Here is a 21,777-nt window from a genome sequence, read left to right as displayed (position 1 = left end):
CAGCAAACACTGGGCCTCACAGGCTGCACACACAGCAATGGGAGGCCACTGGAAGTCCATGTGTATGCAAGCCAATGTTTCCCATATCAAATCAATTGGTTCTTGCCATTTAGAATTCTCTCGTGCATTTGGAATATTGGTTTTACCATTGTTTCCATTGGGGAGAAGCAGAATCTCTGGAAGAGAACACCGACTTTGACATTTAGTTAAAGATGACTGTCCTCTTGTGTTCGTTTAGGAGAGGATGAAGCAAAAGCCCTCTATCTGATATACCCAGAGCCTCAAAGGTCTTCCCTATCAGCTGGGAATCTGATATATATCTTGTGTTGGGGAAGAGGTTCTAGAATGAACAGTGTGGCTTTCCCACTGGGAATCCATGAAAAGGAAAACAGAGAAAACTCACGTGGGTCTCTACCACGTACTTCTCTTAATCAGTTAATGTTTAAAATGATATTTTTGTCAACTCCAGTAGGCTTTCCCACAGTGTATTTTTCTGTTCTGACTCTTGAGCTGAGGTTCCAGTGTCGTAGAATTGTGGCAGAATTTGTCAAGGGTGTTAAGCAGCTTGCGAGTTGCTTCATTTGTAGATGGGGTACAGTCACACTTACCTTCACAAACCAGTAACTTGTCGTTATAGAAGAATCCCACGGGACACTCACACCTGAAGCTGCCAACCATGTTGATGCACACTCCATTTTCACAGACCCCAGGGATCTCCCGGCATTCATCAATATCTAAAGACAGAGAAGCCCCTTGTGAGCGGCAGTGTGGTCCATGATCCCATGCAGACCGAGACAGGGTTAGAAAGATGGGCACTCATGTGTCTATGTGGAGTCCATATCTTTTGGGTTGAGTTTTATTGCGAAACATCCAATTAGTAAGGTAGGGACCACTACAGAACAACATATACACCAGATGAATACGAGCTGACTGAAAACATGGTCTGCTCAGAGGAAGGCTGTTGTAATAGACTGTTTCCTAGGGCCAGAGGGTTGGGCTTGCCTGCTTCTCCTGGATGGCCTCTCTACTTGCTTGCCAGACCATGTCCATTGGGCAGGCATGTACAGTATGGGCTACCCTCACGAGTGTCTAGTCCCGAGGCTTCTGCCTTTCTACAGAAGCACTTGTTTCCTTACAATCAGGAGGCTCTGCAGGATATTTTCTTGCCTATGATGTAAGGAGACAGCTCTGGGCTAAGGTAGGGTTTATAAGATCAGCAGAAACTGCAGAAGAGCACACCCTGAAACAACAACCTGTCTGTCCAAGGCCCATTTCCAAGAGTTTGATTTTGTTTGAAAGCAAACTGATCACCTTAATGGAAAACACAGCTTAGTTTCTGCAAGGGAGATACAGGCTGTGAAACTACAAAGGGGATCACAGGAAAGAAGGATCTCAAGGGAGGAGGGAAGTAAGAAAGCAGGAGTGAGGCTGACTGGAGGGAGGGAGGGAACTAGCCAAGGGGCAGCAGGGGTGGGGTGTAGGGGAGAGGAAAGGGCAAGAGGCACCATTGTACTTGTGTATGGGAAATGTTATGATAAAGCCCGTGGCTTTACATGTTAACCTAAAAAAACAATTAAAAAAATCTCTAAGGGTATACTTTCATAACATCACTATTTTGAATACAGGTAATTTTGACTTTTGGCACTAATGTTAAATAGCCATGTGAGGTAAATCACAATTACATTTGATCTGCAAACGAAAATCAATTTAGAATCACTCTTTTAGTATACATTAAAGCATGAAATAGGGTCACACACATTTGTTGGTTCTAAATAGAAATGATGTGTTATTACCCAGCTTAGCAAAAACAGACCGAGTCAAATCCCCAGTCACTGCTAGGACAACACGACAAAGGGATATTACTAAATGTTTTCTTTTTCTTTTCCTGTCTTGATTTTATTTCCACTTGGAGATGTTCGTATTTTAGGGTGAGATTAATAAACATGCTATATGGTTTTAGACACACAGGAATGGGCTCTAGATGCCAACAGTTCTAAAACCTTTCAGAGGAAGGCTATAAGCTCAAATAGAATAAGCCTTTATTTTGTCATGACAGAATTTGGTAATAGTAAGTACATTGGTGAATACCATGTTTCTAGTTGCCCAGAACTAGAAGCCAAGAAAACTGTGAGTCAGGACTGGGTTCTGGTTCCAGCTCTGGTACTGATTAGCTAGGTGGCCTTGGGTGAGTCCCTTCCCTTTTCTGGGCCTCTGTCTCCTCCACTGGAAAGCAAGGAAGTTGGACGGGGAGACTGGAGGTCTTCCCAGGTCTGCTGGTGGATGGCGCTAATGCCATTTCAAGTCTTTGCTGATTGCCAACTGTGGGGGCCAGGTCTTGCTGGGTTACATGCCTGGACTGCCCATGGAGACCCATTACCATTAGAGGCCACTTAACTCCCAATCACAGATTCTAGACAGATTAAAAGATGTTTGGGAAGGAGAAAAACAGAGCAGCAAAGGCCAGGTGTTCCATGCCAATGTCATTTAGCAGTTTTTCTTTCCAGACCATGAAGTTTCTTTGGATGTTGACTGGCCTGTGGAGCTGTATGGATTTGGCACTAAGAAAGCCTGCTGATTGCTGGACCAGGCCCTTGTTTTCTTAAACAAGGTCACTGGAAAGGCTGATGTGGATTTCAGTTTTACTTACTAGGAATAAGGCAAGACAAAGCAAGCCGTGGTGTCTGCTACCAGACACAGTCGCCGAGGCTTAGGGGGCATCTAAGGATGGCTATAAATCACACCACAAGGAGGATACTTTGAGACCGCATCAGCTTCCACGGACTTTGGTGGTATTTGCTTCTAAACCACAAGGGCACAGTCTATGCTGGCTAACCTTCGTGCAACGCTCCTCAACCCATGGCGCTTCTGAATCTAGTACAAGCTACTACCCCACCACAGGGTCGGCTTAAGCTCCACATGAGACCTCATATTGAAAAGGCTTTTATAGCCATGAAATTCTCTAAGCAAGAGACCCAAAGAGAGGCCAAGAGAGATAGAGTTGATAAGCAAGGGGGCTTTGGTTAACCAATCTTTATAAAAGAACTGGAAAGTCATGTTACACTTAAAAATCAGGTAATTAACATCAAATGCAATGTCAGCTGGCCCTGGCCTCCCTTTGTGGACACCTAGGGCCGGATTCACTAAGCTTGATGGTTACTTCTTGAAAAGCTTCCTAGACCCCTTAGTCACGAGCAGTAAAGACATCTATCTCTTGAAAACAGCTTGAGGCCTCATTAGCATTCTTTCCTTCTCAGAAAAGGAAAAAGCAAACCAAGGAAAACCATGGTGTGTATGCACCCCACTTTTAACACAGATGCAGAAGCAGAGGACTCCCCCTAACCATGCTCACAAGGACACAGGCTACAACTCACCCACGGGTAAACCGGTATAAATGTCAATCACAAAGCCGGGCCTCTGGCTCCCACAGAGGGTAGCAAACTCATCTGCAAAAGTTAAACAAAGGCGGCATAGGGGTCAGGAATGAGCGAGAATGCACCCACAGAGGAAAACACCGACTAAAACATTTATGAAAATGTATCCATCAGAAAACATGCAGATGTCACATTGCCTGGGACACAGACACTGAAGGAAAATGGCCTTCCAGCTGACAATGAGGGAGAGCCAGGTTTCCCTGTCCTCCACCCTGGTGGCTGTGTCTGACTTTCATGTGGATCCAACTTGCCCACTTGGATCTTTGCAGCTGCGTGGCAAACGATTTCGAACACAGAGCCTTCTTTCTCCCTGGCCCAAGACTAGATTTAAATTTTTTAAAAAAGTTCATCTATTTATCATATTCACTTCTCTGATGTTCCCAGTGTTTTAATTATGTGGTGGGAACTCTGAAGTAATGCTAGCAATGTTTATTCTTTTGTGACATGTTGAATTTACTGGTCTGGTTACAACTTTGGATATAAATTAGGAAATATACTAACTACTCTTGTCACTTGGTTTTCCAGCAGGAAGAACCTCAGGACCTCTGGAAGAACAGTCAGTGTACTTAATGGCTGAGCCATCACACCAGCCCAAGATGAAATAATTTTAAACCTCTAGATAAAAGACCCTCTAAACAGCCTTGAGAGGACTGGCATGCACTTCAGAAGTAAGAATCTATGCTTCACGTGTGTGAGGCCCTGGCATCAATCCTCAATCCTTCTCTACTTTCTCACCAAAACCACATTCAGGATACACTGAAAGTTTGATTCTTAAATACATCTAAATACAGGCCTTATATTACTTTAATGCTCAGGTACTCTAGAACAGAACATGGAGACTGAAAGGCAACTGAAAGGTTAATAAACGCTCACCTTGGTAGGTCAAGTTTTCTCTCTGAAACTAAAGAACACACCTTTTCTCTTTTTATTAGGGCTGATTTTTCTCTAGCAATTTTTTCTAGCTGATTGAGCTACCATGATGGTAGGCAGGAAGCGAACTGTCACCTGTGCTTGGGATGGGGCACTGTTCACAGGGTTTGTTCCAGGCTCTGCCGATGTTGTAGGAGCAACAGCACATCTTCTTGGTCATGTTGAACAGGAGTTCTCCATCGCAGGTCTGGTTGTCGGCGTAATAGTTTCTGTAGCATAGACTTCTTCTCATGTCTAGAAGAAAGGAGAGCAAGGGACCTGGTGATCCCATGGGATCTCCACAGCCCAGCAGAGCACAAGAAGAGACTCAAAAGGCAAGGGTATGTGGTAATCCAGCTATGATAAGAGTAGAAAACTGTCATGCACCCAACTTCTCAGCTACCCATGCCGCTACAAGTGCCATACAAGCGAGGTACTTGGAGAAAGGCACTCCCGCTGTTCTGTGCCACAGGATGAGGTCATTACAAAGTGCAGCATTAGCAAACTTTACACGGCCCTCCACCCGCTCTCCTCGTAACAATCCTCCACTGCTATTTGGCAGGGAGTCTCTTATTTCCGATTCAGGATGTTTTAATGCTGTAGGTCAGTGCTGTAATATAATTGTAAAAAGACACACCTATAAGTCAAAACGAAAGAAGTACCATTAAACTGTTTGGCATCTTCCAATCTCACATTTTAAAGAAAACCCTCAACTGCCCCGTGCCACACACACAGCGATAAAAATGCCAAATCTACAGGTTACATGAGCATGTTGGAGGCGGGCTGTATCTCACTCCAACAGTTCAAAGGAGGCAATCACTCTGCAGAACAGCAAACACCAGTTGTTTGACTGGACTTCGAAGGCGAGAGCCACGCCCACATGCTTGAGGTACACTCGGACTCACCCATGCAATTATTTCCCCCGTTCACTTGCATGTAGTCTGGAGGACAAATGCAGGTATAGTTGCCAACAGTGTTGTAACATGTCCCCGGACCACAGATTCCAGGAGTCTCACATTCGTTCACATCTATAATCCAAAGGAGAAAGTGTTACACGACCATGGAAACAGTGTTCTGGAACAGGAGGATGCTCAGTGTCAGTGCGTATGTTGACAGTAAGGAGCAAAGCTTCTACCCAGAGGACCTAAAACCCAGGTATGAACAGCAGGTCCTCAGCCTGTGGACATCTCTTCTCTAGGTTAAATTTCAAGAAGGTTTTCAAAGCAGCTCATGCCTTCTGATATGAACGCTTAAAAAAAAGTCCTCGGTGTTCCCCAAAGCACTGAGAGATGGAAATGGGGTAAAATCATAGCTGTCAAGTATACCTCAGAAAGATAATGACATAGTTCCTATGTTCATAGATATAATCTAGACTGCAGCCAGCAGCAACCGGCAACAAGGCAGATCACAGGAATATTTGTTAACCGTGAGTCTGAGCGCTAAGTCAGACCTAAACACCATGATGTTCAAATAATTCTTATGGAAGAGGTCTCTTCCCTAACTGGTCCATCGAATCCTGGATGTAGATGGAGTCTCCTCACTCCCTATCCCCTACCACAGTCCTTGGGCTAATTGTTCTCAAATTGAACTTGGGGGAGAGGGGCTGCTCAGTCCTCAGTATTTGAGGTAACATATCTTGCATGCAATCTCTTACCATCACACACTCGAGTGTCTTCATTCAGGTAGTAACCAGTTGGACAGCGACACTGGAAGCTGCCAAAGGTGTTGATGCACTTCCCCCCTTGGCACAGCCCTGGAAGCTCCTGGCACTCATCGATGTCTGTAAGAATGAAAACAACGCATGCCTTCAGGACTTGAACGAAACTGAGGGCATCCAAAAGGTGTTCGTGTTAAGACAAAGGAGAAACCCTTACCTTCCAATATAACGGTGATGGGATTTGGACGAAAACCTTCTCCTCCAGGGCAAAGAATTTTATACTCAGCTATTGAAACAAGAAGTTCCACATGAGTTCCTTTGAATCTAGAACTTCTAAAATAATATCTTCAGGAGAAATGCTGGCACATATGACTGAAAGTGTTAACTTTCCAGAATCTTCAGCTCTTGTTTACCCATTTAAAGCAATCAAACATCTATCTATCTAAGCATGCATGGGCCATTCCCCAAACATAAGGCCACTGCACTGATCTTGGAAACCCAGTTATTATGGTTGTGTATTCTTGTAAAATATTTTATTCTCTATTGTCTATCACTGCCTATTAAGAAAGAGTCCCTCTCCATTTTTGTTTCCTGCCAACTTCACTCCATTTTGGTTGTATTTAGTATTCTTTCCTGGGTGTCCCCATCTGCCCTAATAATGACTGTCAGTGTGTCTCTAAAACTCTCTCCAAAGAGTGCAGGAGATTCTATGCTCTTGTTTTCAACCTTCTGCCATTCTTAATGTCTAGATATTTTTTTTACTCCTCTGTGTCACACATGTGATGCTAATATCTTGATTTCCCTCCAAGTCTAATTTTTTCCAGCATCTTATAACTTCTCCATCAAGCAATAAGGATTTACATAATTATTTCTTCCAGTGCTATGCCTCAGAATGCAAATGAAGTGACCCACCCATAATATCATCCTGAAGAGCATGAGACTTGTTCTTTCATGATTATCAAAGTCTTGCTGTGCCTGGCCCTTGCCCTGGCTTTTTAAAAGCACGTGGATTCAGATATGTTCAAATTCCCATTCTAGTTTGAACTGGTGACTTCTTGCTAATCATTATTATTCTAAAAAGCTGAATTCCATATTTCCAAATCCTAATCTGGGTTTGCCCTCTTGATATCAATGGCACTGGGTGTCTGTCTTCTTCCTTACTTTTATTTTGCTCCTCCTTCGGGTGTCTTCTTACTTACATCATGTTCTTCTTCAATGCATAGCTCAAAAGTTCGCAAAGTGGTCAGCACCCACCTTTATCTGTAACTAAACCCTCTCTCTCTCTGAAGAGGAAAGAGAAGCTTGTGCCAGCCAGGCTGTGCTGGGTGAAATATTCTAAGACCCTAGTCTGGCCAAGATCACACAGCCACCACTCAAAGAGTCCCAACTTGAACCTAGTGTGTATTTTCTGTCAAATGTGACTCCAAGCCTATACTTCTTCCTCTGTGGTTGAGGCCTGTGCTGAATTAGAGTTCTTATGTCTGTGTTCCACTCTACCTAATGGCTGTGCATTCTTAGAGGGCAGAACGCTGGCTTTCTACTCTCAACTTACTTGACAAATATTTTGAGAAGTAAATAAATGACCATTCTCCAAGAAATGAACCAACGTTCATCCCAATATACCCTATAAGCAGCAGGCACTGACTTTGGCCAGACTGGCCACTCCTGGCTTAAATCAAAGTGTACAAGACAGAAGCCCTTCTTTAAAGGAGGTGTATTCTTTACATCCTTCAAGTTGAATTCTGAAAATCCCATTCACATATACTTGAAAACCTTGCCCTGGAAATAGTAAAGTATTCTAACTTCTTACTAGGACAGAAGACACTTCCTGACCTACATAAGCTTTCAGGGCAAGTCAGAGAACCTTTTGGGCTCCCACATACTGGACTGACAGGATTAATCTGCCTTTCCTATCCTACACATGAAGACAGTAGTGGCTTTGCCTTTATGGATCTAGAGAGAGCTGGACTGAAACAGAGCAGTAGATATATGTAGGAGTAGTTGTAGGAGTAGTAAGATGGAGGATGTCTACTTACATGTGTTCACAGAAGGACACAGCTCACATGGGGTTCCCCAAGCTTTACCCAGTGAACAACAGCAGGAAGCCTTAGAAACACCAACTCCAATTTCATTGCTGCAGGCTGTATCTCCATTGTCTCCCCGGGGTCGGATATCCAGATAGCAGTTTCCAGAGCGAGTATCTATCATACACAAATAAAAAAGTGTCAGGCAAATTCTTCCTGTTAGAGGCATAAGAGGGGTTAAGAGTCAAACTTGTTTCTCAAAGTAATTTTTAAAAAAAATCTTAATTTAAGTGTACTTAGGAAGCTGAAAGTGTCCAAGAATATATATTGGTCATTTTCCTTCAGAAAAGAAAGCTCAAAGCATACAATGTGTTTGAGAAATATTTACATTTTTATGCTATTACTTTTGAAAACATAAGAAATGGAATATTCAGTGATGGTTTTAAAATAACAAACAGTAGGTGTCTGGGGAAACTTTGAAGGATCTTACCGACACAGCCGACACGAGTTGGATTCAGCTCAAAATCTGGAGGACAGTCGCATGTGTAACTACCGGGAGTGTTGACACAGTTTCCACTGATGCAGGTGGTTGGATCCAGGCACTCATTAACATCTACAGCCAAAACAAATGGGCAGAATTACCCAGCATCCCATGTGGAATGACGTCACCAATGGCAGTAGCAGCTAGTTCAGGGCTCCTAACGAGAACTAATCAATTCCTCCATTATGCCTAGTGATGCAACCTTCCACCTCTGAAAGGCACCTCCCCGGCAGGGAACTGTGTCATATAGCCGTTGCTCCAACCCCCACCCCTGAACACTTTTACCCTTTGAATTTGTCATCAGAATAAAATGTAACTTTGAAGCTAAGAAAGCTATTCCAGGCCAGGTAACTAATGGCAAAACATTGTTTTGACCTCGGTCAACCAAAATTTCAGATATAGGTTTATAAGAACAATTTAATATGTGTGGCATGCTATTTTGTCAAATTAGAGTAAGATGCCCCATAGAACACTTGGGAGCAGATGTTCTCTGCTGTCTTTTCTGCACACACATGTGGGAGGCTTAGTGTGTTTCTTCAAGCTCATAAAGAGTCCCTCCCCGCCCAGATGCTGGACTCAACAGTTATTTCTCTTTTGGCATCCATTCCAAAACTATGTACAACATTCCAGAGATTTAGGACATGGATTTTTTGACAAATTCTAACCCTGTACAACCCTCTACTCTATTTTTAATGCTTAAGAAATACCCCAAACTAGATAAATGGCTTTGGAGCAGACAGCCTAGGGAATTGGGATGCTTGTCCTGGGGTGTTCCCCATGGTCTGAAAATGCCGATATCCTCCAGGATGAGACCTACTTTCTCTGTATCTTGAGTAGGAAGGTGGTCTAAGAGAGAAACTTGCCATGACTGTCAGCATGACTTTTCTTGGTACCAAAGAGAGCTATGTGGCAGCCTGCTGGGAGCTATAATTTTTCTAATTTTTTTTCTTGTGTTCCCTGGGAGTCCTTTTCGCTACAAAAATAGACTCCTGTATTAAATGGAACTAAGAAGACGGGTCAGTGGGGCAAAGTATTTGCAAACATGAGGGCACAACTTGAGATCTTCTGCACCCATATAATCCTAGGAGTAGGAGGAAGGAGAAACAGGAAGATCTCAGAACTCTTGCCAGCCAACTCAGCCAATCAGTGAGCTCCAGGTTCAAGGAGACACCGAGTCTCAGCAAATGAAGTGAACAGCAGCGGAGGAAGACACTGGAAACTTGACTCTTGGCCTCTATGTACATTTGCACAGACACCTAACATCTACTTGTACCCCCAACCACTGCCACACACAAAATAAGTGCACGGGCAGCCCCTATGTATCAAGCACTCTGATACTCAGGTCAGAACCTGAGCATGGATGGAAAGGTGTGGGTACTGCATCGGAAGGGTAAAAGGAGCCAACTGGAGGTTTCAGGGCATGGCCTTTGAAAGGAGGTTCTGAGGATGTATTTAAGCAGAGAAGGAACTGGAAGGAAGCCATACAGCTAGAGCACCCCAGAAACTTCTCTCTGGAGCTACAAGCTCAAGCCCAAACACACAGGCATGTCCCCTGCCTTTGTATACTCAACTCTCATCAGTTCCAGGCCTGAGAAATGAACCCTTGATTCTTAATGCCTTACTCTTCCTTTGCTTTCCTCTGTAGCTTGTGTGATCCTGGTGATGCCCAAGCAACAGCATCCCTGGGGATACCTGGGAGCCCATCTTAACATCCATGATACCTTACCTGTGCAGTTTCCACCACTTCGGTCCAGTTCGTAGCCAATCTCACACTCGCAACGGAAGAGGCCGGGGAGGTTGTGGCAAGTTCCAAAAACACAGATGTTTGGAAGGGAGCACTCATCGATATCTTGGGGAAGGATTACAAAAAGAGACAATTTTATTTTATTATTTTTTTAAATTTCTACTGAATAAGCCATCCAATAAAATTAGGCAATGGATATCAGCATTAAGAAAATGCAGTCTGCCTGACATCAACATAGGCAGCTTCCTAGACTTTCAGGGGATTTGTCTGTACACAGAAGCCTTGCTAGTGACAGGCTCTGTTTCCTGGGGCCCATCACATGCTAAGCCATAGGCTGTACATTTTCGAGGTAGCCATCAATCTTCTTTGTGGTATTTTATATAGATTTACCTTACTGTTGTAATCAGGAGCCAAATAGAACAAGATAGGGATGCATGCCTGCTGAGGTCCACAAGAGACCTACACACCGCAGAGCGAAATATTCTGCTTGTGTGATGAATAGACACGTTTTATTTTCATACTGGAGACTGCTTTAACTAGGCATGACCACTCTGTCGGTGATAGTTTACACTAAGAACAAACAAACCAACAAAACCTTCCTGTAAATTTTAAGAGAAGCAACATTTGCCCCATGACTGTCACCATAGGTGGCACAGTACCTGTTTCCCCTGGGTTTAGGGTACAGAAGCAAACAAGGCATTAGGCTCATGAGCAAGGCCTCAGAAGTTTTGCGTAAGTGCTGCATTTCTAACATGAACAGGATAAAGGACCCCCAAGGGCTCCGTAAGTGAGGAAAATACAGAAATGAGTATGTAGGGCACAGCTGAAGAGGAGTCTGAGTTCATATCCATTTAATAAGGAACTGCTATTGGCTAATGCACAAATTGGGGCCTTGCCTCAACTTCTGTCAGTCCTTATCATTTGTTTATCTCTCCCGAAATCATCTCAGCTCACTGTAATCCCCAATTACTTTCAATGAAGACAGTGTACTTAGAGTTGACAAGTGTGAGTAAGGAGAAGAATCTGCTGCTTCCTAACTGGATCCATCCTGAGTCACCAGGTTCCCAGGACGCTTCCTGTCTGACCAGTACTTCCCAGAAAGACAGAACTTGAAGCTGAGAGACCAAAGCAAGTGGAACCATTCCAGGGAATTCTCCTCCAGGGACATGGCAAATCCCGCTCTGTGTCTACATGTGTGAGATATTTAGAGAATGTTCTAAGATATACTTAGGACATTACTCCACACAAGGAGCCAACTCTCTGCTGCTATTATCTGGAATCCTTGACTTCTAGAAACCAAAGCCTGGCAGAAATTAACAGCCGTGCTTCTGTATTTATAGACAACCCTGAAACAGAACACCAGGGGATCTGTCCTTTGAGATCCCCGCCCTCCAGAAGTAGGAGTAACCGAATTGCATTAGATGAAGTATACATGGTCGCATGTTGTCTCTTTTGTCCTATGGTGTAACAGTGCAAATCACTTGGCCCAGATTTTCTCTGCATAAACAGGAGTGGTCTGCCTGAAGGTATTGTAACCTTATACTAGTTCCTTGTCTTGGTGTGACAAAAATTCCCCCAACAGTAGCAAAGTCAAGAGTGTTTCTTTTAGATCATGCATGCTCCCGGCAGGAAAGCCCTGCCAGGCTGTGGCAGGAACATGAGGCAGCTTTATGTATTATGTCCACAGTTGGGAAGCAGACAATGGTGAATGCTAACGTTCAGCTTGATTTCTCTTATTTTATCGAATCTAGGAGCCCAGCATATAATAAGGTGCTATGCAGAGTTAGGATGACTCTAGCTCAGTTAACCTAATCTAGATGCTCCCTCAAGGCATGCCTGGAGGCTTGACTCTAGGTGTTTCTAGATCCTCTGTAGTTGACAATACCATCATACAGCTCTGCCAACTAAACCAACGCTTAAATGTGAAGACAAGACACACTTCAGGTTTAAAGTAGGAAAAATCCAGTGATGTGTGAACAACCAAGTCTCACAGCTTCTCCATGCTTACCTTCACAGGCCTTCCCGTCAGCGCTGGGCACGAAGCCCATGTCGCATTCGCAGCGGTACCCGCCAGGGGCATTGAGGCACTGGCCATTGCCACAGAGGTTCAGGTTCTCGGAGCACTCGTCGAGGTCTGCAGACAGAAACACAGGCTATGCTTTTGCAGTCAAGCGATTTCCAATGCCCCAGGTGCTGTAATTTTTTTCTAACTGCCAAGTTCCAACTGTACTTCATCATAATCTCCGTTTGATAAATTTAAACCCACTGGTTTTCTTTTTGGCCAATATTGAATATGCAGCAGTATTGGGTACAGATTCAGAACTCTGAATGCTAAATCGCTTCTAGTGCTGCAATGTGAATATTAAGTCAAACTCATTATTCAGACAGATCTTTTCACCCACAGAAGGGACATGTTTGAGACCTGAAAGAACATGTCACAGAGTATGCCCATATCTCAGGCTTCATGCTCAGCTCAAAGAGGTCACAGAGGAAATGGAGCACTAAGTTCACAAACATTAAATTCTGAGCATATGAAGCACTGATGCCAAATGAGTGTAATTCAAATATTTTTTCCAAGGGAATAAGACAAAACATTCCTGGATTGGACAGAGATGATTTGAGCTACAATAAAACTTTCAGTGAATTTCAGCAAGCTACTCAGTTGTCCTTAGCTTCTTTTGTACTCACTAGACAGCTTATTATTAATTTCATAATGCCAGAGAGAAATTAGTGCTTGTTGATTCATTTAATTAATTTAGGTCGATGTTCCAAGTCACATGGGTGACTTAAAAGTATGGGTGACATAGTCATACTACTTTATGGCCAATGTCCTTGACACAAGAAGTACTGTCTTTGCTGATATGCACGTGCACAATGAAGTCACATAGTCCTGCAATCATACATATTTAAATTCCCATTGCAAGTTTATGCTTATTCTGTGACTTTTAGTTAGAGGTAGGAAGACAGATGATTTTGTGAGTATATCATAAAGTGAGAGAAAGCCTTACAGAGCAGTTCTGAACTGTTGTTCTGCTAATACAGTGATGGGAATGATGTGGTGAGAGCCTTTATTGTTTCCTCATACAGAACACCACATTGCTGGCCTTATGTATCTTCCTAGAGCAAACTTATCCTTGGGTTGGATAGGGATAGCAAGGCAGCAGTGAGAAACAGGTATGGATACACAAAGGAAAACACACATAAAAGGTGACATGACCTGCTTTAGAATAGTGATGCCATTATATGGATTGACATATGTGCATACAAATGTATATGTGTAGATGTATGTATGTCCATGTGTATGTATATATATATATACATATATATATATATGTGTGTGTGTGTGTGTGTGTGTGTGTGTGTTGGCTTTTGAGGTCTCCTTGGTGACTTGCCTCCAAGGTTTTAGATTCCACGGGAATACAGAAAATATTACTGTTACTTGACCGGCATGCCCCAGTCTTCAAGAAGAATTGTTGGTCTGATATGGGATAGTGTGCTTTTCCAACAAGAGTTACATGGTTGTTTCCAAAGTAAGCCTACCTGTACAGGTGAAGCCATCCCCTGTATAGCCGTCCTTACAGAGACAGCGATATGACCCCATGGTGTTCTTGCAGTCCGCGTGTTGGCTGCACATGTGGGTTCCATTAGAGCATTCATCCAGATCTTAAAGAACAAAGTTTAAATCATTAGCAACACCATGATATTTACATTGAGTAATGTAAAAATTACATTTTACTTCCTAAAATGAATACTTCTGTGTTTCTGATCCATGTAGCTCATGAATATAACTTGTGCTATTTTTCCAGTTTACCTGTGCACTTAATGCCGTCTCCAATCCAGCCAGGACTGCAGCTGCACTTGAAGCTCCCTGCTGTATTTGTGCATACAGCATGTCTGCCACAGTTGTGTGCTCCAATCTCACATTCATTGATATCTGAAAAGTAACCAGCGCTTTAGGAAAATGTTTGGCACAAAAGCTTTAGGGGAGGGGGACTTTTTAATGACCTACAAATATTCAAAAGTGGATTCTCTCCCATCCTCACTATGGCGTAACAGACAACTTAGTATCCACACAGATGCTAAGCTCCCTACCAGACAGTTTTGCCTTTTAATTTACAAAGGCTGAATGACATGGTCATTGCATTTGTGGTTGGTATAAGGTATTTTTACTCTTAAATTTAAATTATTTCTGTTCCATTATGTTTTACTTTTAGAAGCTTCTTATTTTAGGTATTATCATCTCAATCACACGCAGAATATGTTGCTTAAGGCACTACAGCAGTCACTCCTCTCTGGCCTCCTAAGAGTTCGCAGCACACTGCACTCTTGGATATTTCATGTAAAACTCAAGTCAACCTAGAGAGGACTCTCATCAGAATTAAGAAATACAAGATTAGGTCAAGTTAGTAAAAGGTCAAAAGCAATTTTAAATTTCTCCATTCTTAGGAACAAGCACAAAATACAACGATGACAGGTTTTGTGACATTCTTTTGTGATGCCACTGATAATCGTGACATGAAAACACATAGGGAAGAATTATTTTTAATGATCACAGCAAGTTGTTTAGGTAAATTTTAATGTGGTCTCAACAGTCACATGAACTGACAGAGGTCATAGGGCAGGCCAACATAGACTCGTAGCTTTGAACTCATGACTGGGAGCCTTAAGTAACTGGACAAGAGAGCCCATCACATTCCCAGAAATAAAGAAGGCCAGTGTAGGGATAATTGTGCTGAATGTCACATAGGTGTTTATAAAAGCAAGCCTCTCCAGGCTTGTCTAATAGACTCCATAGCACCAACAGAGATGTCCACAGGCATGGTAGTCCCACACTGCAGAAGGTAATACACTAATCATAACTTTTGTGGAGTTCTGTTTTAATTTCCTTCTTTTATTTGTCATAATATTTGGCAACTAATTGTTGGTGGAATGAAGGAGCTGCTCCAGATACTCCAGAAGGGCTAGGGCCTGAGTGTGAAGTGTCCCACATGGGCTCCTGTGTGCAGCCCTGGCTCCCCAGCTGTGGTGCTGTTTGGGAAGGTCAAAAGGCCTTGGTACCATGGCATAGGCAGCAGATGTGAGCACTCAAGCCAGGCTTCAGGATGACACCTGCTTCCTGGCCAGTGAAGACATGCCATCCTGCAAACCACTGCCACAGGTATGGCTGCTCAGCTGTCGTCCCTCCCCATTATGACAGAATGTCCCTTGAAGTCACAAGGCAAAATAAATCCTCTTTCTCCTCAGTTGTTTCTATCGGGTGTTCCATTCCCACAAGAAAAGTAATGGATACAGAACTAAGACAGACTTTAAGTAGAAAGGACTAGAATTCTGTCTTGGGATTTTTAAATTTTCAGAGAGGGCAGAGATTAGACCCCACAGCCAGTAAAAGGCAAAGCTAGGGTTAGCCTGGACTTGGTTTCCCTGGCTGCAGACACTTCCCTTGGGACAGGGATGTGTAACTAAGATCCTTAGTTTAGTAACTTCAGTTTTATTTTAAACTTTATTTTAAAGACTTAAATGTTGATGCAACTCAGATAAACATCCATAAATCTCTTTTACTAAGTATAATTTCACAGTTAATCAGAGGCTATCAATCTGCAATATAATCCTCTCCAGTCTTCTCTTTATTAGCATATATTCACTGTATAAAATGGATCTGGTTATAGTTTCATACATGTATATCATGTCCTTGGACCATATTCAACCCCTAATTATCTCCTTTTTTTCTCCTTTGTCTAGTTGTCTAGTGGTCAAAGATACCACTATTTTCATATGCCCCTTTACCTTTTCCCTTAATCTTGCATTTAAGATGGGTACTTCTTTTGATAGAGGAATCTCCTTTAGTCACTATTACTAAGATTTAATATAAAATTAAAATCCAAGAAAATATTTTAAATTTTGCCATGTTTTCAAGGTGAAAGAAATTCTAGTTGCAAGAGGGTGTGTGTTGTGAGCTTTGGGAGACCTGGGAACAGTGATTCAAGGATCATAATCAAGTCTCACGTTGTCAATACAATGGAGCATATTAGCTAGCTTATGTTCTCAGTGAGTAAGACACAGGTGAGAAAGAGAGCAGGTGATACAGTGCAAACACATTTCGGAGTTAACAGCGTTAGCGTAAGTATGGATGCCTGCGCGCGCACACACACACACACACACACACACACACACACACACACTCAGGCACACAACGACTCTTGCTAATTAACTGTTTCCATGGCAAACTTGGGCATGTGGAGGGGAAACTGAGCCATAAGGAAAACAAGCAAACAAAAGCACAGCACTGTAACGCTCTTCAATAGCATGAGGGAAACGGCACAGGTCTGCCAAGAACGTCTCTTTCTGTACAAATGTTCCCTTTTCTCCACAAGTTTGCTCCAGACAGAAAATTCATTTTTCAGAATAAGTGGAAGCCAAGCAAAGCAAAGAAATTCAAATTCAGGCTGACACTGCAACCTTCTTAACCCCACAGGTCCTCTGTCACAAAGGCTCACACAGGTCCTCTGTATAGGGCCCCCCTGAAGGGTAAGGGTGAGCGGCAAGCAGACTCCGTGGCAGGACTTTCCCTATGCCCACAAATCTGCCACACAGGTACGAGATGCATATTGAACTTCTGTAGCCTCCACAGCCACCATACAGAGAGAGAGCTTGTCACCTACAAACGCCTGTCTTTCTGCCCCTCGATAGCATCCGTCCCGTGGATCCTGAGCCCGTGTGCTGGCACATAAGCAATCTCTAGAATTAAGGGCTGAGGAAGAGGGCATGACAGCTTAAATGCAAGTGCTACTTGGATTTCTTAATTTAGGTCAAAATTTGAGCCAAGACTATTAACCGAAGAGAACACCCATGGAGTTTCCACAGGCTGACAGCCAGCGGAGGAAAATTAGTGGTGATAAGAAAAGCAGGAGGAACTGACCGGCTGCGGCATGGAAGAATAGGACTCTGAGACCCGCCAGAAACAGTTCTCATGTGAAAGGAAATCTTGCTCTTTCAACAATTCTGATTTTATCCACTAGTTAAGTGATCATGTGATGTCAGGTAGGTTCTAAAAATTAGCTTGTGAAAGTGAAGACCCACTTGGGTGGCACCCGGCAATGACTTTATCTTCTTCCCATTACAGTTACTTAGAATGAGCAGCAGAGGTCACAGGAAAGCTGTGACCCCACCCACTTAAGCCAAAGACAGAGGATCTGCGTCCTAGGTTCCAAGCAAACACACATTCTCTCTCCATTAAATCAGACATTCCCTTCAGCAGTATCCACAGTTTGGACAAAGCTTAAGAAGAAAAAAAAAATGAAATGCTTAGCATCTGTGTGGGCTGGGAATGCGAGTCAGTGGGTGGATTCTTAACGCTGCTGATGTGATTGGGAGAAGAAAACATGTTTATTTGTTAAAATGGAAACAATCAGTAATGACAAGGGAGCTGAAATATTTAGACGGAGCTGTAATAGAGCCCAGAGGGTGATTTTAGTTCTCATGAAACAAAGTCCCTCCTTAGGAAACAGCATATGTGTTCTTAATAATTGCTTCCCAGGGTACTCATTTAAAAATCTATCCAAATAAGCAGGGTGTGCATGTATGTGGTGTGTGTGCATGTGGGTATGTACATGTATGTGTGTGAGCGTGTGTATGTGGTATGTATATGCATGTGTAAGTGTGTGCGTACATGTGTGAGCATGTGTGTGTATGTGGTGTGTGTGTAAGCATGTGTGAGTGTGTGTGTGTGCATGTGTGTGTGAGAGTGTGTGTGCTATGACAGAGTTGCGACATTTCTTTTTGCTGTTACTTGTAGTGTGTCTTGCTTATCCACATAGGCAAGATAAGTATCTCAGTTTACACTAGTTGTCTGGGACATTATAAACACTCCTCCTTAACGGGACCATCACCAAGGTGACCTGACGGTGCTCGAAGCTATGAGTAATACTGACTTGAAACCAGTCTGAAGGAGACCTAGTTACGTGAAATAAAAAGACATTTTGGCTGATTTTTAAAAATATGTTTTCAAGTGTGTGAGGCTTGCCAGTTCCTGTCTGTGTAAGTCATTTCCGGTCCAGTGTGATACCTTTGGCTGCTACTAACAGGGTTATTCCCAGGGGATCTTTTCTTTTCACCCTAATGCAGCCCCTCCTCCCATAGGCTACTGCAGAGTTCTTTGCCCAAGGGGGTTGTCTGGTTAAAGTCAGATGACTCTGATTTGTTTATGATCACAGACCAGCGGGAGAACCCAGAACACAATCGAGGAGTCAATCGAGGAGTCTTCTCTTCCAGACATGAATATCATAAACTATTCTACTGTGATATTGCTCACAAAATTTGAGGCATTTTCCTACAGTGCTGGCTGGATATTCTCAAACTGAAAAGTCATTTTAAACTGCAGTTGAAAAAATAGGAAGGTATCAGCCCTTCTGAAAACAAAACAAAACAAAATAAAACAGTGTTTCTCTGGGTATACTTCTGTTCATTGGGCTTACTAATAGGTGACTTCTGTACTGTCACATTGGCACTGACTCAGCCAGCCCACAATGAGTATGTCCTGTCCCCCCAGTCTTTGCATCTCTGCAGATTCAATTATAAAAAATTTCCCTTTAAAGATGGATTTTCATGCATGTGTGGCAAACAGTTATATTGAGGTCTCAGTAGACTTCACGTTGCCTCTAGGCATGTTATCTGAAATAGCAGTAAGCTCCCGTACATCATATCTATCATATCTACCTGTAATGACACAACAATAGCATGGACATAACCTGTGTTCATGGTGAAAGACCTAAAATAACCAGCTGCATGTTCACCAGTTAAATGGACTTTGGAAAGTGGAGCTCGACAGACTCTGCCTCCAGTCAATGAAGACTCTCCCAGAGACTCTGTCTCTTCATGATCATCACGGCCCTCTGAACTTCAGTGAGCTTTGTTGTTTTGTTTTATTTTATTCATTACAATGCAGCAGTGTTAGTTTACCCTCCTCTTCACGATGCCAGACCACCATCCCTTAGCAAGCCTTATATTGAAACTGGAAGCTGATGATAAATGTTGAACCTGAGAGTCATTTGTACCTTAGCATCTATGTGGATGAGCTCCTGTTTACCAGAAGGGACCCCTAGCCAGGATTTCTGTGAGAAGCAACAAGGGAGCATAAAAGAATTTCAGTATTATGCCTCTTTCAATGACTTGGACATCCTGTCATCTTTGAATCACCAATAACATTACTGCCATGTATTAGTAAGATTGACAATTAACAAGTCACTTTATAACTCATAAGTATATTTTGATGCTTTCTTGAAATACACTGATACAATTAAGAGGAGGAACCATACATTATTAAGCTGCCACTATGGCAGTTTTAATGTTTAAGTCACAGGGCCTTGCCAAGCAACTTTTGGAATTCAAACCTAGCCTATTACTTCTTCAATGTTTTTAAAGTAAAGTTACCATTCAAGGTCACCATGATGTTTTAAATTATGTCATATGCCACAATCTGTATCTTTAATATAAGTTATTATAGTAAAATGTTACTGTCTACCATTGCATGTGTTTAATTTCATTATTTCATGTTTGAAGACTACATCTAAATACTTATGAAACAACGTCATGGCACAGAGTAGCTTCTTCCACTTGGTATTTAATATGATAGCCTGAAAATGTTGCGTAAGGGTTTCTTAAGTGCTATTGATAACAAATAAGAAAACTGTGAATAGTTCAATTTCTTTATGCCATTAGCTAAGTCACATGGATAAAGACTTGTTTAGGCTAAAAAGTTAGTGTATCCAAAGCACTCTAACTTGAGGACTGGTAAGGACAGATAAAATCCAGGGCGTTTACTTCAAAAGCAATCTTAGTTGCAAAATGAAGTGTTGGCAAAAGAAGGTTGCTCTGACAAACAGTTATGAATCTTCAGGAAGCAGCATGCTCACTAATGTGATTTGAAAGCATGATTCTTAACCTATAAAGATTACACCATTCATCATGTTCACGTATCCAACACAGTGCACAGTTATTTTCACAGATAGAAGGATAGGCTTCATTTACATTGGTTTTAATAAAGCATGGAAAGTTTCAAAGGGATAGAGGCTAAATTGAGGAACTATGGAACATGAAATAGCCACAATACAGTTAAAAATGTAAGTTTAAAAAGGTGTTAAATTACAATTATTAGGGCAGTTTCTTAGTTACTTGGCACATTTTCAATCAGTATGAAACAGAAAGGATACCTGTACAGCCCGTCTTTCCTTTCTTCCCTGAATATCCCATATCACAGTGGCAGATGAACGAGCCTTTGGTATTTTCACAGGTCCCACTAAGGCAGATGTTTGGATTCAGGTCACACTCATTGACATCTGTAAGATAGAGATACAATTCATATGTCCAAGTTTCTGCTGTAATGGATATTTTCTCCCTGAGAAAAAGAACTATGATAAAAACTAAGAAAAGGTGGGACACTTTCACTAAAAAATAATCTTGGAAACTAAACATTATAAAATATTATATTTAGATGCTTTCTCTCAGAAAAAAAATATAAGGGACTCCATTCATACTGGCATGTGTTAGTGCTGACTACCCGTGCGAGCTGCCTGTTATCGGGTGGTGAGTACACTCACTAACTCTTGATGAATAGAAGCTCATTTATGGGGTGGTTTCTCTAGGAGACATCATTCTCCGTGGGAAGATTACTGTGATTCTGACTGTGTGACGCCTACAATTTATGGGAAGAGAAGGATCAGTGGTTAGGAGCATTGGCTGTTCAATTCTCAGTACACGCATGGCCACTCACTCCAATCCTAAGTGACTTGATGTCCCCTCCTGACCTCCACTGGAACTAGTCATGCATGCAGTGCCCAGGCATACATGTAGGCAAACATCTGCCCATATAATAGATGTGCTCATAACCCACCCTAGGCTCCTATTTCTGGCCAAGAGGGAATGACCTTCTCATCAGAAATAAACTGAAAAGAAATTCAGAAGTAAAAGTGAACAACAGCTAGAGAAACTCTTCCTAGGCCCTGGATACGAGGCAACAAAAACACAGTGATTCCTAAGATAAAGAAAAGAAATTGGGTTCGGCATTGTTCTCAGATTATTGAAGAGTAAACTCAGCCTGGGACTTTGGAAGAGGTCACCCCATAGAACCAGATAACATCACTGGCCTGGGTAAGTCAGGAGAGGAAGGCTTCTGCAGATATTCAGAGCAGTGGTGAGCTTGCTCACGCACAGAAACAAACTACCCAGGCCTGGGGCCGCGCTGTCCAGTGCAGCACTCCTCCACATTCACAGAAGACTAACAATGGTACCCTTTCCCCACAACTGAACTAGAAAGCCTTATACTTCACAGGGAATGGAGCAGCCCTCCAGAAGGGTCTTGCCTCAACAATACAGCAAAAACTGTTCTCAGCTAACTGCTGCTTAAAAGTACGACTTGTAAAAAGTATCAGCCTGGTTCCAGATGACCAAACCACATCCTCAAAGTTCAACAATACTTC

The 21,777-nt window shown here is 42.6% G+C and overlaps 1 protein-coding gene across 1 annotated transcript in view; it reads right to left on the bottom strand.

Annotated features, from left to right (window-relative positions):
- The window catches only part of Fbn1 (fibrillin 1), a 208,934-nt gene that overhangs the window by 40,191 nt on the left and 146,966 nt on the right, over window positions 1-21,777 (bottom strand). Inside the window, exons 31-43 of the mRNA XM_021156745.2 lie at window positions 20,512-20,637; window positions 14,118-14,240; window positions 13,847-13,969; window positions 12,315-12,440; window positions 10,289-10,411; window positions 8,512-8,634; window positions 8,034-8,198; window positions 6,215-6,283; window positions 5,995-6,120; window positions 5,246-5,368; window positions 4,437-4,595; window positions 3,372-3,443; window positions 609-734 (exon numbers count right to left, since the gene is read on the bottom strand). Coding sequence (XP_021012404.1) covers window positions 609-734; window positions 3,372-3,443; window positions 4,437-4,595; window positions 5,246-5,368; window positions 5,995-6,120; window positions 6,215-6,283; window positions 8,034-8,198; window positions 8,512-8,634; window positions 10,289-10,411; window positions 12,315-12,440; window positions 13,847-13,969; window positions 14,118-14,240; window positions 20,512-20,637 — 1,584 coding nt within the window. The remainder of the gene's footprint in view (window positions 1-608; window positions 735-3,371; window positions 3,444-4,436; window positions 4,596-5,245; window positions 5,369-5,994; window positions 6,121-6,214; window positions 6,284-8,033; window positions 8,199-8,511; window positions 8,635-10,288; window positions 10,412-12,314; window positions 12,441-13,846; window positions 13,970-14,117; window positions 14,241-20,511; window positions 20,638-21,777) is intronic.

Source organism: Mus caroli, unplaced genomic scaffold (genome assembly GCF_978045245.1).
Source record: "Mus caroli unplaced genomic scaffold, Mus_caroli_1 scaffold_2, whole genome shotgun sequence".
Classification (NCBI taxonomy): domain Eukaryota; kingdom Metazoa; phylum Chordata; class Mammalia; order Rodentia; family Muridae; genus Mus; species Mus caroli.
This window is presented reverse-complemented; position numbering and strand designations above follow the sequence as displayed.